This window comes from Salvelinus sp. IW2-2015, linkage group LG18 (assembly GCF_002910315.2).
Source record: "Salvelinus sp. IW2-2015 linkage group LG18, ASM291031v2, whole genome shotgun sequence".
Classification (NCBI taxonomy): domain Eukaryota; kingdom Metazoa; phylum Chordata; class Actinopteri; order Salmoniformes; family Salmonidae; genus Salvelinus; species Salvelinus sp. IW2-2015.
In genome coordinates, this window is record NC_036858.1 from 61,998,218 (window position 1) to 62,013,791 (window position 15,574).

The 15,574-nt window shown below is 41.7% G+C and overlaps 2 protein-coding genes across 3 annotated transcripts; both read right to left on the reverse strand.

Annotated features, from left to right (window-relative positions):
* Positions 1-613: 613 nt before the first annotated feature.
* Positions 614-10,155, reverse strand: LOC111977719 (ER lumen protein-retaining receptor 2). The gene is made up of 5 exons (XM_070448732.1): positions 9,860-10,155; positions 7,999-8,099; positions 3,102-3,260; positions 2,734-2,986; positions 614-1,335 (listed from the first exon to the last, which is right to left on the reverse strand). The coding sequence occupies exons 1-5, from the start codon at positions 9,948-9,950 to the stop codon at positions 1,301-1,303; spliced, it is 639 nt and encodes a 212-aa protein (XP_070304833.1). The 5' UTR covers positions 9,951-10,155; the 3' UTR covers positions 614-1,300.
* A 1,243-nt stretch (positions 10,156-11,398) lies between these two features.
* On the reverse strand, positions 11,399-14,179 carry mettl9 (methyltransferase 9, His-X-His N1-histidine). Of its 2 annotated transcripts, XM_024007279.3 has the most exons (6): positions 13,807-14,179; positions 13,439-13,600; positions 12,929-13,119; positions 12,565-12,774; positions 12,318-12,502; positions 11,399-12,056 (listed from the first exon to the last, which is right to left on the reverse strand). In XM_024007279.3, the coding sequence occupies exons 2-6, from the start codon at positions 13,532-13,534 to the stop codon at positions 11,845-11,847; spliced, it is 894 nt and encodes a 297-aa protein (XP_023863047.1). In that variant the 5' UTR covers positions 13,535-13,600; positions 13,807-14,179; the 3' UTR covers positions 11,399-11,844. The 2 variants fall into 2 exon arrangements, with proteins under 2 accessions (XP_023863047.1, XP_023863046.1); XM_024007278.2 differs by lacking the exon at positions 13,807-14,179 and having other exon boundaries at positions 13,439-13,713.
* Between the last annotated feature and the right edge of the window lie 1,395 nt (positions 14,180-15,574).

The window sequence follows — 15,574 nt, forward strand, 5'->3', positions numbered from 1 at the left end:
TTTCCCGTAAAATATTTTTGTGATGGCAACATGATGCAAAAGAAAGCTCAGGGGGAAAACAAATCCTAACCAATTGGAATGATCTGCATGTGAAGACAGATGTCTTTAAAATAAGGTAGTCATTCTGGTTCCAATTTAACAATGCCCGTAGAATCATGTTTGTCATAAAGATTAACAGCTAGATCTCTTCTAAAGTGAGCTCAACAATATGCACATCATGTAGACAATTCTATGGACATTATCTTTTATTGAAAGGAAAGATGTATCTGAATAGAACATGAATGGCTTCAGGAGCTGATTTCTGCCTTGGTAGCCTACAGTATATTGCCATTGAATGAGCCATTTTGAAATGACAGACTATGATAAATATAGATAGCCCATTGTTTGGTGTAAGAAAATGTTGACGTAAATGTGAATTGAAAGCCATTTACAGCAATGCAGATGCGGCAGTTACTGTATCAGTGAAAACATCTTTGGGGCTCTGAGTGAGATCTCATATCCACTGAAAATGTAGTTAATTCAAATAGCAGGTGACAGTTACTGGTAAAGTCCAACTTCATTCAAAAAAAAAAAGTTGGTTTGGGGAAATATTAAGTATTGACTAGGACATGAACAGTTTTAACTGCCATCTTTATACAGGAATGTACACTGGGTCAGAAAGACAAACAAAAAGGTTTTCCAGCCAAAGCCATGGGATACAACGCCTCCATTACACTTCCGCTCCATTGGGATTCAGGAAAAAAATACTATGTACATTTGAGATAGCAAATACTCTTACAAATGGTTTCAGTTAATATCCCACCCCAAGAAGTTGGCTCCAATATTTTACGGTGCCAAATCAAAGGCAATTTGTTTTCAACTCTTTCGCTAATGTGTCAAATCAGAGTACACTTATGTAGAAAAATTCTTCCTTTATACAGTGATAAAAAAAGGCAAGATGCATCAAACAGAAAGCTGCAGGATGGCCTCTTCAGGTTGATTCTGGGGTGTATTCAGCGAGGAAGCGTTCAAAGCGTTGCAGATAGAAATATAATGAATTGAGCTGACAACTATTTTCTAGCTCTACATAATCATCTGTTCTACACAGTACATTTCTTTCTGAGAGCCCTTACGTTTGCACCCCCCTGAACAGGCCCATGGGTGTCGCTGATAGTGGTCAGGAGACAGGACAAACTGTAAAAGTCTCGCTCTCTGTCTCACGCATCTTACACTGGTGGGGGGAGTAGAGGGGGTGGGATGGCGGCAACGGTTTCCTTTGTCGCACCATCCACGAGTCTGCCAAATCGATGATCTTTGGCACTTATGCTGGCAGACTCAGCTTCTTTCCTTTCAGTACTGAAACAGAGGAGAGATGTTTAGGTTCAACGCTCCTATTCAACCAATGTAGAGCACATTTTCTTCACATCTGTAACAACAGATACCAGAGGCTCCTGGTGAGTGCTGAAAGTGACAAGCCAATCATATATACTGGACTTTATTAAGACCCTAGGCTTCCACATTGAGAGTAGGAGTAAAGTGCCTGGTTAGTTAGCCAACGTATACAAATGCTAAACCATTATAGCTCCCAGTTAATATAGAACGGGGTAAGATGAGACACTAGACTCACAAGTCAAAGTTCATGCCAGCTTATTCACGCTGCACGGCCTCATTAAGTCACCATTGCACGATACACCCAGCCCCATTTTCTTACATTTAGCTTTGTGTCAAAACCAGTACCCCATAGAATACTTAATGCCTCATTCACATTACATCTGAGCAGTCTGTAGAGATGTGCCGGATGTCATTCATTTAAATGGGAACCGTATGCAGCAGTGTTGTACCACAGCGCACCCTGCAGTTGAAGGCTCTGTTGTGAAACGGATGTGCATACTTTACATTTTTCCAAACTGCATTGTCTTCAGCGCAGCCAGAGTCCGTGTACAAGTACAGTGAAATTATTTTCTAGCAGCTCTAAACCCAACAATGCAGTAATCAATATCAATGTAGTACTAAAAATAACGTAGAACAAAAACAAACGAGCAATAAAATAAAAACAAAAAGCTAAATACAGGTGAACAAGATGTGATTTTCAGCAATGGTTTTATGGGATATCTAGTGGCTTGTAAACAATTAACCATTCCTATAAGTGAGTACTATTTTAATAGTATTGTTAAATACACATTGACCGTTAAGCCAATTATACTGTGTGACTTGCCTCCCATTTGAGTTTGTTTTTATTTCTAATTATTAGGTGCAGGTTGCTAGCTACAATATCTTCAGCATAGCCTAGCTTTTAGCTACCGTTAGCTAGCTGCTCTGTAAGCTAGTTTAACTTGGAAGAAAATTTGAGAAACAAGTTTAAGAAAAACAAAAATAAATGTTTTATTATCACCTGAAACAATATGTTTCTCCTGTCTAGAATGAAAGTCGTTTTGCAATCTTCCAAAATAAATGTGATCTCTGACTAGAGACTCTCCTCAATCTTGTCTTGCGCGGTCTCATCTTCATGCAATCTGGTTCCATTACTGGATGGAGAAGCATTGGGTTTCTATGCTCGCCGTCCAGTAGCGGAACCAGATTGCATGAAGATGGCATAAGGCATAATGAAATAAGTCAAGATGTGAATGGGGCATTACTCTAAGCACTCTAACAGTTTCGGCGACTGTAAGAGATGTGAGTAAAAGGACACTACAGCGTCACACTTGGCACCAAATTTACTTAGGAAATAAGTTGGCAGACTGCAACTCGACTCACCTTTCGTTACATACAGATAGAAGAAGTCGCAATAGAGGATTGTCTGAACGACACCAGCCACGATAGCAATCATGTCGAAAAACCCCTCGAAATAGAAGCGCCAGATCCAGTTGATGAGGTAGAGAGCCCGGTACAGGCCCAGGAAGAACAGGTAGTGGGTGGTGATAGTCTCTGCCTCGCCAGTCTTACTGATCATGAAGAGCTGTGGCAAGATGGCCACTGACTCCAAGTAGATGGAGAACGTCSACAGGATCKGGAGGGAGAGRRGRKGGGGGGGKGGGGSTGGAGTGTGTGGCTCTAAATCAGTTGCTGTATAAGACACGGATGCAGTATGCACTCATCATACCGAGACGTGTGTGTGGACTTACCTCGAGAGGAGAGAAGTCGTGGTTGACAAGGAAAGCCAGCCCTCCCACGGGGACGACCAGGAACTCCACTCTGAAGGTGTCATGGTTACCGTCGTACGTGGCCTTGAACTTAGTGTATATCAGGTACACGGTGGCATACGCACAGCCAATGTAAATTACCTGAAACAATACAATCCACTAGTCAAGGGTGAGGATACATACAGCACTCTGATTAGATGATCCCTTCACTGTAACTTGGAAGGCGAGTGTGTGTGTGTTTACATCCAAATTACTTTAACCCAGGGGTCTCCAACAGGTAGATTAGCTCGCAGCTCACCTATGAGTAGCTCGCCAATTAATTCTAAAAGTACATGCATTTAAAGTGTTCCATTGCAAACTGTCATAAACATAAATCTCCCAGCTACTATCCAATCAAAGCCACATTGACATTATCCCACCTCTGGTTATCCACTATTGCCTTAAAAAGCCAAATGTAACATCCACCAATAAATGTTCAGCAATATTGCCCCCGTCTGTTTGGTGCGCGCGTGTCTATCTAGACAGTTAGCGATGCTAATGATAACCATCTTGTGGGTAGACCGAATTAGTTTCCCCAAAAAAATTTAATTTAAATGTTAACTGCAAAGTAGGCTTACCTGACAGCACTATATTGATACACATAATCATTGGTTGGCCATTGTTTCGCAAACTGCCATGACGTGCTGCAGCAGTAGGCCAACAGCAGAAAATTGCTAGACCTACACATTCCTCTTGATAGATGAGCAATTAAAAGGGGAATTACACCAACAAAGAAATCTAAAATCAGACCTCAATAATGGTCTTCTGATGCGATTTAAATATTTTCATTGACCCAGAACATGTTTTCATTGTTTCGCTATGAATAATTGTAATATTGAGTACCAAAATAAAAACAGGAAACGGAATTTGGGAAAAAAACAAGATTTTATGTGGTCCCCTTAGATTATTTAGCAGGTATATTGACAGAAAACATATATTGTACATCACAGACCCAGGAAAGAGTTGCAGGGTAGAGAAGAATGTGCCAATTTGAAAGCTTTTTTATTTTTTTAATTATGAAAACTTTATAGCTTGCAAAAGGTTTAAAAATATATATATACTAGAAAAGGTTGCAGACCCGAGTTAACCAGTCTTCAGAAAGTACTCATACCCATTGACTTATTCCTCATTGTGTTATATCCTGAAAATGTATTAAAATAGATTCTCTCATCCATCTACACACAATAACCCCATAATGACAAAGTGAAAATGTTTAGAAATGTTAGCAACTTTATTGAAAATGAAATGCATAAACATCCAATTTACTTAAGAATTCACACGAGTCAATACTTTGTAGAAGCACCTTTGGCGGAAATTACAGCTTTGAGTTGTCTTTGGTACTGTATGTCTATCAGCTTTGCACATCTGGATTTGGGGATTTTCTCCCATTCTTCCTTGTAGATTTTCTCAAGCTCTTTTAAGTTAGATGGGGAGCTGCGGTGAACAGCAATCTTCAAGTTCTTCCACAGATTTTCAATAGGATTCACGTCTGGGATTTCCCTGTACTTGGATCCTAGTCTCTGCCGCTGAAAAGCATCCCCATAGCATGATGCTGCCACCACCATGCTTCACGGTAGGGATGGTGTTAGAAGTGTGATGAGCTGTGCCTGGTTCTCCAGACATAGCACTTGCATTCAGGCCAAACAGTTATATTTTTGTCTCAGACCAGAGAATATTTTGCCTTTCATGCTGACCACAGCACTTGCGTTACAAAATAAAATTACACATACATGTTATTCAATCATTGTATCCACACTGCTCACTTGTGTCTACATGGCCAGGCGCTAAAATAGCTGAAAGTCCCACCTCATTGGTTTTTAGGAGCATATACCCACATGGGTGATTGAACGATTAACTGAGGTCCACACTCCAGTTCAGTTGGTGGTGATGCACCTTAAAGTCGGTTGCCAACCGCCATATAAAGTTCAAAGAAGAGATTACTAGAAACTAACTCTGTTTACCTTTAATTAATTGTAGGAGTAGAGGACATTGTGCATTTCAGGTAAAATTACAACTCAATGTTTATATCCCAGGACAAATTAGCTAGCAACAGCACGCTAGCTAGCTAAATTGCCATGAATATTTAATGCTTTTCGACCAGTCCCCAAATTAATATAATTGGTTCGGAGCTTGTTTTGATATTTCAACCAAAGTGTCCTGATCGCGTCTGGACAAAATCAACATGCGCGCGATGACGCACACAGTCTAGTCAGCATGTCTTTCACCTGCCTTTTTGAAAACTCCAGGTGTACTGTCATGTGCCTTTTTCTCAGGAGTGGCTTCCATATGGCCACTCTCTCAAGGCCCAGAATGGTTAAGTGCTGTAGAGACTGTTGTCCTTCTTGCAGGTTCTCCCATCTCAGCCAAGGAACTATGTAGTTCTGTCAGTGGTCATTGGGTTCTTGGTCATCTCCCTGACCAAGGTCCTTCTTGCCCGGTACTCAGTTTGGTTGGACAGCCAGCTCTAGGCAGAGTCTGGGTAGTTCATGTTTTTTTCCATTTCCCAATGGAGACCACTGTGGAAATTTTCAACACTCTAGAAATTGTTTTATACCCTTCCCCAGATATACAGTGGCAAGAAAAAGTATGTGAACCCTTTAGAATTACCTGGATTTCTGCATAAATTGGTCATAAAATGTTATGATCTTCATCTAAGTCACAACAATAGACACAGTCTGCTTAAACTAATAAATAAACACAAACAACTATACTTTTTCATGTCTTTCTTGAACACACTGTGTAAACATTCACAGTGCAGGGTTGAAAAAGTATGTGAACCCTTGGATTTAATAACTGGTTGACCCTCCTTTGGCAGCAATAACCTCAACCAAACGTTTTCTGTAGTTGCGGATCAGACCTGCACAACGGTCGGGAGGAATTTTGGACCATTCCTCTTTACAAAACTGCTTCATTCAGCAATATTCTTGGGATGTCTGGTGTGAACTGCTCTCGAGGTCATGCCACAGCATCTCAATCGGGTTGAGGTCAGGACTATGACTGGGCCACTCCAGAAGGCGTATTTTCTTCTGTTGAAGCCATTCTGTTGATTTACTAATGTGTTTTGGGTTGGTGTCCTGTGGACATTCTCCAGCAAAATGTCTTGATAAACTTGGGAATTCATTTTTCTGTCGATGATTGGAAGCTGTCCGGGCCCTGAGGCAGCAAAGAAGCCCCAAACCATGATGCTCCCTCCACCATACTTTACAGTTGGGGTGAGGTTTTGATGTTGGTGTACTGGGCCTTTTTTTCTCCACAGTGTTGTGTGTTCCTTCCAACCAACTCAACTGTAGTTTCATCTGTCCACAGAATATTTTGCGCTACTGGAACATCCAGGTGCTCTTTTGCGAACTTCAGATGTGCAGAAATGTTTGTTTGACAGCAGTGGCTTCTTCCGTGGTGTCCTCCCACAAACACCATTCTTCTTTAGTGTTTTACGTATTGTAGACTCGTCAGAGAAAGACTCACAGAATATGCTAAGTCTTTAGCTGACGCTCTAGGATTCTTCGTAATTAACCTCATTGCACATTCTGCACTGTGCTCTTGCAGTCATCTTTGCAGGACAGCCACTCCTAGGGAGGGTAGCAACAGTGCTCTACTTTCTCCATTTATAGAGAATTTGTCTTAACGTGGACTGATGAACATCAAGGCTTTTAGAGATACTTTTGTAACCCTTTCCAGCTTTATGCAAGGCAAAAATTCTTMATCTTAGGTCTTCTGAGATCTCTTTTGTTCAAGGCCCGGTTCTTCTCAGGAAATGCTTCGAGCAAACTCGAATTTTGTTATTTTTTTTTATTTTTTTTATGGGGCAGGGCAGCTCTAATCAAAATCTCCAATCTCATCTCATTGGACTCCAGGTTAGCGTACTCCTGACTCCAATTAGCTTTTGGAGAAGTCATTAGCCTAGGGGTTCACATACGTTTTCCAACCTACACTGACTGTTTAAATTATGTATTCATTATAGACAAGAAAAATACAATAATTTGTGTGTTATTAGTTTAAGCACACTGTCTATTGTTGTGACTTAAGATGAACAGATTTAGTCAAATTTATGCACAAATCCAGGTAATTCCAAAGGGTTCACATACTTTTTCTTGCCACTGTATGCATCATCACAATTTCCTCTTGCAGATCTATGGACTGTTCCTTCAACTTCATGGTATAGTTTCTGCTCTGACATGCACTGTCAATTGTGGAACCTTATATAGATAGACATGTGTGTTTCTTTCAAAATCACAACCAAACAATTGAATTGGCCACAGGTGGACCCCAATCAAGTTGTGACAGAAAGATCAAAGGAAATTGGATGCACCTGAGCTCAATTTGGAGTGTCATAGCAAATGATGTCAATACTTATGTAAATGAGATATTTCTGTATTTCATTTGAAATACATTTTCAAGCATGTTTTCACTGTCATGCGGTATTGTGTGTAGAGGGGTGAGAAAAATAGAACATTTTATGCATTTTGAATTCAGGCTGTAACAAAATGTTGAATAAATGAAGAGTTTTGAATACTTTTTGAAGGCACTGTTGACATCTTACTAAAAGCAACCTCAGATACAGATGAGAAAAGTAAGCAAATTATCTGCTTATTGGGTTTTAAAATGTACTAACTAGCAGTATCCATAGTTAGAGGTACACGTTTTGGACACACCCACTCACATACACCAATGAACCTTGGATATACAAGGGTGTCAACTAATCAGTACTTCAATATTGACTCTTGAATAGATCGCTCTACTACAGAGCATGGGTGGGGCGTGTTGCTTGCACAAAGAGCTGTAAGAGGATGAGCCTGTCACCCTCATGGAGGTGAGGAGGTCTATGGTGTTAGTGTCTCACCTTCATGGTGGTGTTGTAGAGGGAGATGAAGGAGGTGAGCAGGTCCAGGTAGCGCGTGGTGAACACCAAGGCGAACAGGATCTGACTCTTCCCGGAGATACCTGTCAGAGAGACAACCAACCAGCAGGTGTGTGAGATGTTGCTCTTCTCTGCCAAACTCACAACAGTCCCCCAAGAGTGTATCTCAAAAGCCTTAAGAACTTCCTCTTCTTGTCCTTCATCTGAAATTGTTGTGCATCCTTCCTTAGAGTGACCACTGATGTGACGTGACAGGGTTGATGTGAGGCTAAGAAGTGGAATCTTTGCTTTCACTTATCCAGTCAGATCAGTGTAACTTCCCAGGGAGGACTGTGGTGGCCTCTTGATAGGAATCCAAACCTGGCAAGCTAATTTTATCCCATATCACAGGCTAACCCAGTTAGACCCTGCACCAGGCTTCTGTCCTCTCTAGCATGGCCAGATAGTGATGACAGTGATAAGAACCGTAAGATTTCAAGGTTTTTTATTACAGTCAATCTAAACAGGCATCGACTCACAGCTGCCCCTCAGAAGGCCTGCCTGCAAACACTGTCAAGTGGCAACATATCCCCTCACACCCACTTGTAGTCAACCTCCCAATACATTAATAACACCACTAGTCTAGAGTATACTAAAGAATGTTTTCAGCTTCAGTGGTGTGGTTATGTTCCTAATGACAGGCCCAGTACCTGAGCATAAACAGATTTTTGCCTGACTGGAATTGGTGTCACAAATCCAAACTCTTGTGGGCCACCTGCCAACTGAAGTTGTTGATACATGACAGGTGTCAATGACTCCTCTGACAGCTCTGATAATGCATCCTAAACCTGACCTTCAACCCCAAACCAGTTCACACAACAGACTATGCAACAAACCTTGTATTCCCAGGAGACATTGGAATTGAACTAATTTAATTTTGTATAAGGTAAAGTAAATATTCTGCTCTAGCTGTGCATTCGACAGCTATTTTTCTTATCTGCGTTTAGTAAAAGCGCTGCCACGTCACAGGTCAGGCCAGGGAAGCATCGGCGTTCAAATCAACTGGGAACTCGGAAAAATACTAGGTGACGATTCAGGTCGGAAAGTCTAAACACTAGAAAGAGGCGTAAGTTTTTGAGTTGGAATTCCGAGTTGGATGGCCGGTCATATCGATTTTTCGCAATCTGAGCTCTTTTGTTTCCGAGTTCCCAGTTCCTGTACTACAACAGGGATAATTTTATTTATTTTTGTTTTACCGTTATTTAACTAGCCAAGTCAGTTAAGAACAAATTCTTATTAGTGGGTTAACTGCCTTGTACAGGGGCAGAACGACATTTGTACCTTGCCTTGCCATGCTATCTAGCAACCTTTCGGTTACTGGCCCAACGCTCTAACCACTAGGTTACCTGATGCATGACATATCACACACGGAAACGGGTTAATGGCGCATTCGCCAGCTGCACTGATGGGTGCCCCCAAACTGACATGCGCAAATCTGTTGCCTGACATCACTAGCTGGTCAGTAAATGAATGGGATACTCAAATAGTTAATGTTTGTTTCTTGTTAATTAGCTGTTCAAGCTAACTAACGATAACCAACCAAATGTGTCATGATCACTGGGATGTAGGTGATTTAATTTGGCTAGGTGTATTTCGGCCTTTCCCAACATTGTTAACAAGGCCGTGCTAGCATCAATGTTAACAATCTGGTTTGATAAAGYCGCAAGCGCTAACTTCGTTACCGAGCTAATAGCTAACTTGTCAACACAAGAATCCACTGCAAGGAATCGTTGTTCGCTGGAATGAAGATGTCAATCGGAGATGTGTGCAGCCTGCAAATACTCCAAATGGGAATCTTACTCACCGGCACAGGACCTGGTTTTCCATATTTTTAGAAGTAGAATAATGATGGCTGCTAAATGGGAAAGATCGCCGGTGAGTCTGAAAATGTTCATGATTCTGCTGGGTGTTGCAGGCGGCTTTGCCTTCGCTAGCACGAACTTATGCCCGTCAAAACAAATTCGACCTTCTAACCCCTGTTACTGACCGGTTTAAAACCTTACAAGATGTTCTGTCAGGCACCTAAATGGACGTTTTCCTCGGTATGAATGGGAAAATGTCGAGTAATGCGCGACGTGGCCAAAGATAGCGGCGCCCAAATGCAAGTCGGGAAAAACTTGACGGTCGCGGAATGGGACACGCCCATAGGAGGGGCATGTCCGTGATCACAGAAATTGAATTTCTAGTCATTATTTTTAACTAGTATATTTATTAAAAAACGAACTAATCCACAGACCGAACTGAGAATTTGACATTGGATTGAACAACTACATTGGAGAGTATATTCAAATAAGCTTAAATAGACTTGTCACTCAAATGCACATAATACTGGCATCCAAGACATCGTTCATGTAAATTACATCCTATCTGATACATACGTCATCTCAAACGTCCACTGCACTTTAAATATAAAAAGTTAGCTACTATTGAATATGAAGGTCAAGAATGACATAAGTCACAGAAAAAATATTTTTATTGTTGAGGTGATATTACTTTACGTAAAATACACTGACTGGAACATTAAAGTAAACTTGTTCTGCTGCCTATAAAACTGTAGATGGGAGATATTCACTGACAAGGCCTCACATTGCTATAAATAATCAATCCAGATATCATTGTAACAGAACGTTACTGCCCAGTTGATGATACAACAGTTAGAAACAGTGTGCTTATAATTAAACCTGAAGACAAATAGACTGGTGGGAAGGAATTCCCTCCATCTGTGCTTGACTAAATCAATTAGATCAACCGGTTCATATGTACAGTATCACAATGTTATTGTTGGAGAAATGACCAACTAACCCAGAATAAGACAATACGTTTACATCACTATACTTCAACCAAGAACAGACCATTTCCACAGTGATATGTTGGCACAGAAGATGAGATCCTCCCTCCCTATCATTTACAGAGTTGTGTTTTATAGTCCAATCAGGTTATTATATTCAAATGGCAAATATCCATTTTGTGTTTTTTTTGTTGCTTAGAATGTAGAGGTATGACACAGTATGACACGACAGTTGGTAAACAGTGAAGCTACCCGAGTTTCAAACCAGGATTCCCCAGCTGACTTTAAAGAGATAAAGTGGTAATGTAAATGAGAAATACTCTCAATGTAATTAATAAAATCTTACTTAACCTCCACTAATTCAATACAAATCCAGCAGCCAGTCAGATAGCTTTCTACTGTATCTACTGTACACAGATGCTCTAGGAAAGGTCAGCTGATGCATCTCAATAGTCTAAAGTTGCTTCCTCTCCTCGGTCTGCACTCATCTGAAAACAAAGGATGGGTATCTGTGCTATTATAGCAGCTGTGACTGCAGCATTGAGGCAATGTCAATTTTCTTCACGATTGTTTGATCCCTACTGACGACCCGGTTGGGCATGACTCCAACAGGGTCACCAATAGAAATCAGCCAAATAAGTTGGAAGTCCCACCCAGTTGACTACATTAAAATGGTGGAAGCACTAAATGGCGCTGCCCATGCTAATACAGCCTTTAGGCCTCTAGAGGACTTTGGCCCTGTTTGAGAGCATCAAATCCATGATGCATTATGGGTAAATGGTGACTGACCGAACGATCTAAAAATAATAAACGAGTTGTTATTTATGGTGCTAAATCATTTGTAGATCAGTCAGTCAGCCTACACTGTGGAACCAGCCATTATCTATTGTTCAGTCCCGTTGGAAGGACGGTTGGTTGTTTTAAGATAATRCAGATGAAGGAAGGAGACAAGGATGCAAATTTGGATAATTGAGATGCACCCCAAGATACAGTAACTGACTTCACTCCTCCACAGGTTTCAGGACGAAGACAGCATCATCCAGTACATAGTAATCTTTGTACATGTCTCCCTCACACAGGTACGGCAGCCGAGTCACTGCCTCCACCTCAAACCCCACTTCCCGGAACACCTCATTGGACAGGTTAGTGACTTGCTCCTCCCATTTCTTCCCCTTCACTTTGATGTGCTCTCTAGGGCGCTGCCACTTCCCACCTAGAGACAGAAAAAAAAAACAGATTCAGGAGACCAATCTAGAAAAGGCCTTGTGGCAGCCAAAACAATAAAAGTATTCTACCTGTCCCCGTATATTTTATTTTAAATACTGTTACTATCCAGCCCGAAAGGATGAAAGCAGTTCCATACACATTCACACAAATATCTCATTGACATCAACATATGATTTAGCTGGAAGTCTCAAGTAAGGACATGGCCATAAGTCTTCAACCTCTATCACTGATCTGTGCTCCATCTCACCTATCTCCACCCAGGGCTGGAAGGGCAGGACAGCGGCCAGGATGAGTCTTCCCGTGATGGGCACCAGCGAGCGGTGGATGCTCCTGAGGAGATCCAGGGGGTCGTCACAGCGGTCCAGCAGGTTCAGACAGCTGATCAGGTCATACTGGAACCCAGTATGCTGCCATTCATCAATGCCTAAAAGCCTAAGAGAAAGAAGAGGACATCAGAGACTGTGTGTGGTGTGTAATGTGTGTGTATCACTTACCTGTACTTCTTCCTCTGGAGGTGCCACTTCATGGGAGGAGAAACCTCAGTGGCGTAGACCTCTCTGAAGTGGGCTCCCATCACCTCAGTGACACCCCCATCCCCGGCCCCTAGATCCAGCAGTCTCTCCCCTCGCCACTCGGGATCGACGCGAAGCAGCTGCTGGAGCTGATCCGCAGAGAACACAAACATAGAGCCACGACCTAGGAACCTGGGAGAGAAGTAGAGAAAGGAGAATAATGAGTGAGGGGTACGGCACCTGGACAAAAAATATTGAAAGAGGCGAGAAAAAAGCAAGCAGAGACCCAAAACAGGAGGGCGTGAGAAAGACAGAATGACAGCATTAAAACGCTGTGTTTACCTACCCATTGATGGATGTGCGTGACACCATGGGGCTGAGGACAGTGGAGATGAAGGAGTGGTAGAACTGGGTGAACATCCAGCCAGACTTTTCTATGCTGCGTCTCAGAAAAGCCTGGGTGTCCTGGTCCAGATGGCTCTGCACAAACAGAGGTCTAACCACCTCCCCCAACAAGTCTGGAGAGCACTTGTACCACTGAGGAGCAGGGAGGGGAAAGGAGGAGAAATGGGAGTGTGCAAGAGACAGTGAAAACTACTCATTGCCACAACACTGGTTTATCCGGTTATGTGTCAATCTCTTCATAAACAAAGACATAAAATAAAACCTCTTGAATATTTGATTAGAAAATATGACTTCTATTCCACCTGGCAACCAAGGAAATACAGTCGCTGGTTCTTGCTGAATGCACAATTTTTCCTTCACTTCGGCAAAATTATGTCAGGGAGAAGTGTGATATTCTGCCAGTAAATAGTTGTTTCTTTGTTTAAAGGTAACTCTGTAGTTAGACACTTACCTCCTGGGTTTCTTGTCCGGCTTCTTCGCTTTCGCTTATCATGTTCATGAAAAGTGAACGAGCGAGTGGACTGCGCACGTATTTCCCTGTCCACATCTTTCTAGTAGCGAGCAGAAAGGCGATGTAGCCCAACACCCACGCTACAAAAAGCAATGTCCTCAGCTGTAGATGACACATACTGACAATAACGCAACAGATTTGGCAGCTATGGGAAAAGTGACTGCGGCACCCTGGTTGTTCACTAACTGGTCACTAGATTTTCAAGTTGTTAGACAGATGTAATATTAGATAAGCTAGCCAGAGATTATCCAATTGTGATAGCACACGCAGTGCATACCTTCAGGTCCAAACATAACAAACACACAAACCTGAAGGCGTGGTGACCTTTTGGAGTCCACATGTTATTTATTCGACATCTTAATCCGTTGTGCAAATACTTTCAGCTCAATTCGAATTGTCTCGTGACGGTCACATCTGAAGACTGCCAGCCTAGCAATGCTGCGTTCAAAACAACTGGGAAATACCAGATTTCCGAGTTCTGTGCACTCAAAACAACTAGGAACTAGGAAAAATAACGACCCCCGACTGGTAAAATTAGTTTTCAACAGTCATCCACCCGGAATTCCAATTCGGGAACCCGGGCCTCTTTCTAGAGCTCCGACATGAAGTTCGCTGACGTCATGATTCGACCTCGTTTTTATCCGAGTTCCCAAGTTGTCTTGAAAGCACCATAGACCTACATAAAAGGATAGGGAGCAAAAATCTGGAAATACACGTTTGCTTCCTGTGTTACATCTAAATAGTTCCCACACAGTCTTTTCCAACAATTAATTGTTTTCTTTTTTTCTTTAACCTTTATTTAACAATGCACACCACAAACCACACATCGGCAGAGATGGATGGCATTTTCAATCACCTCAACACAGTTTCAGTTGTCTGGTGTGACTTAACGTTAAGTGGAGAGACAAGACGCACAGAGACATTTCTGGGGAGGTAGCATATTTGTAGTTATTAACTGTGTGGTTCCAGCCCTGAATGCTGATTGGCTGACATATACCACTGGTAGGAAAAAACTTTTATTTTTTTTACTGCGCTAATTACGTTGGTAACCAGTTGATAATAGCAATAAGGCACCTCTGGGGTTAGTGGTATATGGCCAATATACCACGGCTAAAAAGGGCTGTGTCCAGGCACTCTGCGATGTGTCGTACGTAAGAACAGCCCTTAGCCGTGGTATATTGGCCATATACCACACCCCGTCGTGCCTTATTGCTTAATTATACATAAGCTACTGGAGTTAGGTAGGACGTGTAGCAAGCTATGACTAACTTGAGACAGATATTTCACTGGATGTATAAATATGAAGAATCCGCTTGGCGATTCCACTCACTATCAAATATGGTAGTGAGAGGAAGCCCATTAGCGAGCAGTGGGAGAAGATGGAAAGAGATGGATTTTGGCCTACATTCTGCAAATGTTATCATCGATTAAACATTTGATCTCAATACACGTTTCTGTTCCCAAAACTAGAATATGTTATGAACAGAGTGGACTAAGTTTTGTAGAATTTAGCCTTCGCCAAAGTTTTTAAAAAGCACGTTGATTAGGATTGCAAAGTCGAATTGAGTTATGGCACACGCGCATTTCACATAGTAGGCGTTCCCTAACGGAAATATACATATGTATGCTGGATCGGGCAATAGGATCTCGCTAGCTTGTGCTTGGCTCTGCCCACCTCCTATGACTCATCTGTTCCCATTTGAAACGACAGGCTGTGGTCTATCTTGGTTAAGTTATACAAATCTTTGGCAACACTAAAAAAAAGCATTTCCGAGCCACGGAATATCTGACATTTTCGAAATAAAAGTCCCCCACATAATAGTAGAAAAGTGTCAATAACTTGTATTTATTCATAATATACTAAACATAATTGTATAAACATAAATATGAACAAATATGAATAAGTATTAAAGTGAAATTTGCATTAAATGTGGGTTTCAAAACAAACATGTTTCAAAGTCAAATAAACTAAGAATAACATTCCTGTATACCGCACATACAAATATTGCACTGTACAGGAAAAACTATTGATTGTGTCTCCATAAAACCAGGGTCCAGTCTACTCACTATAGTCCC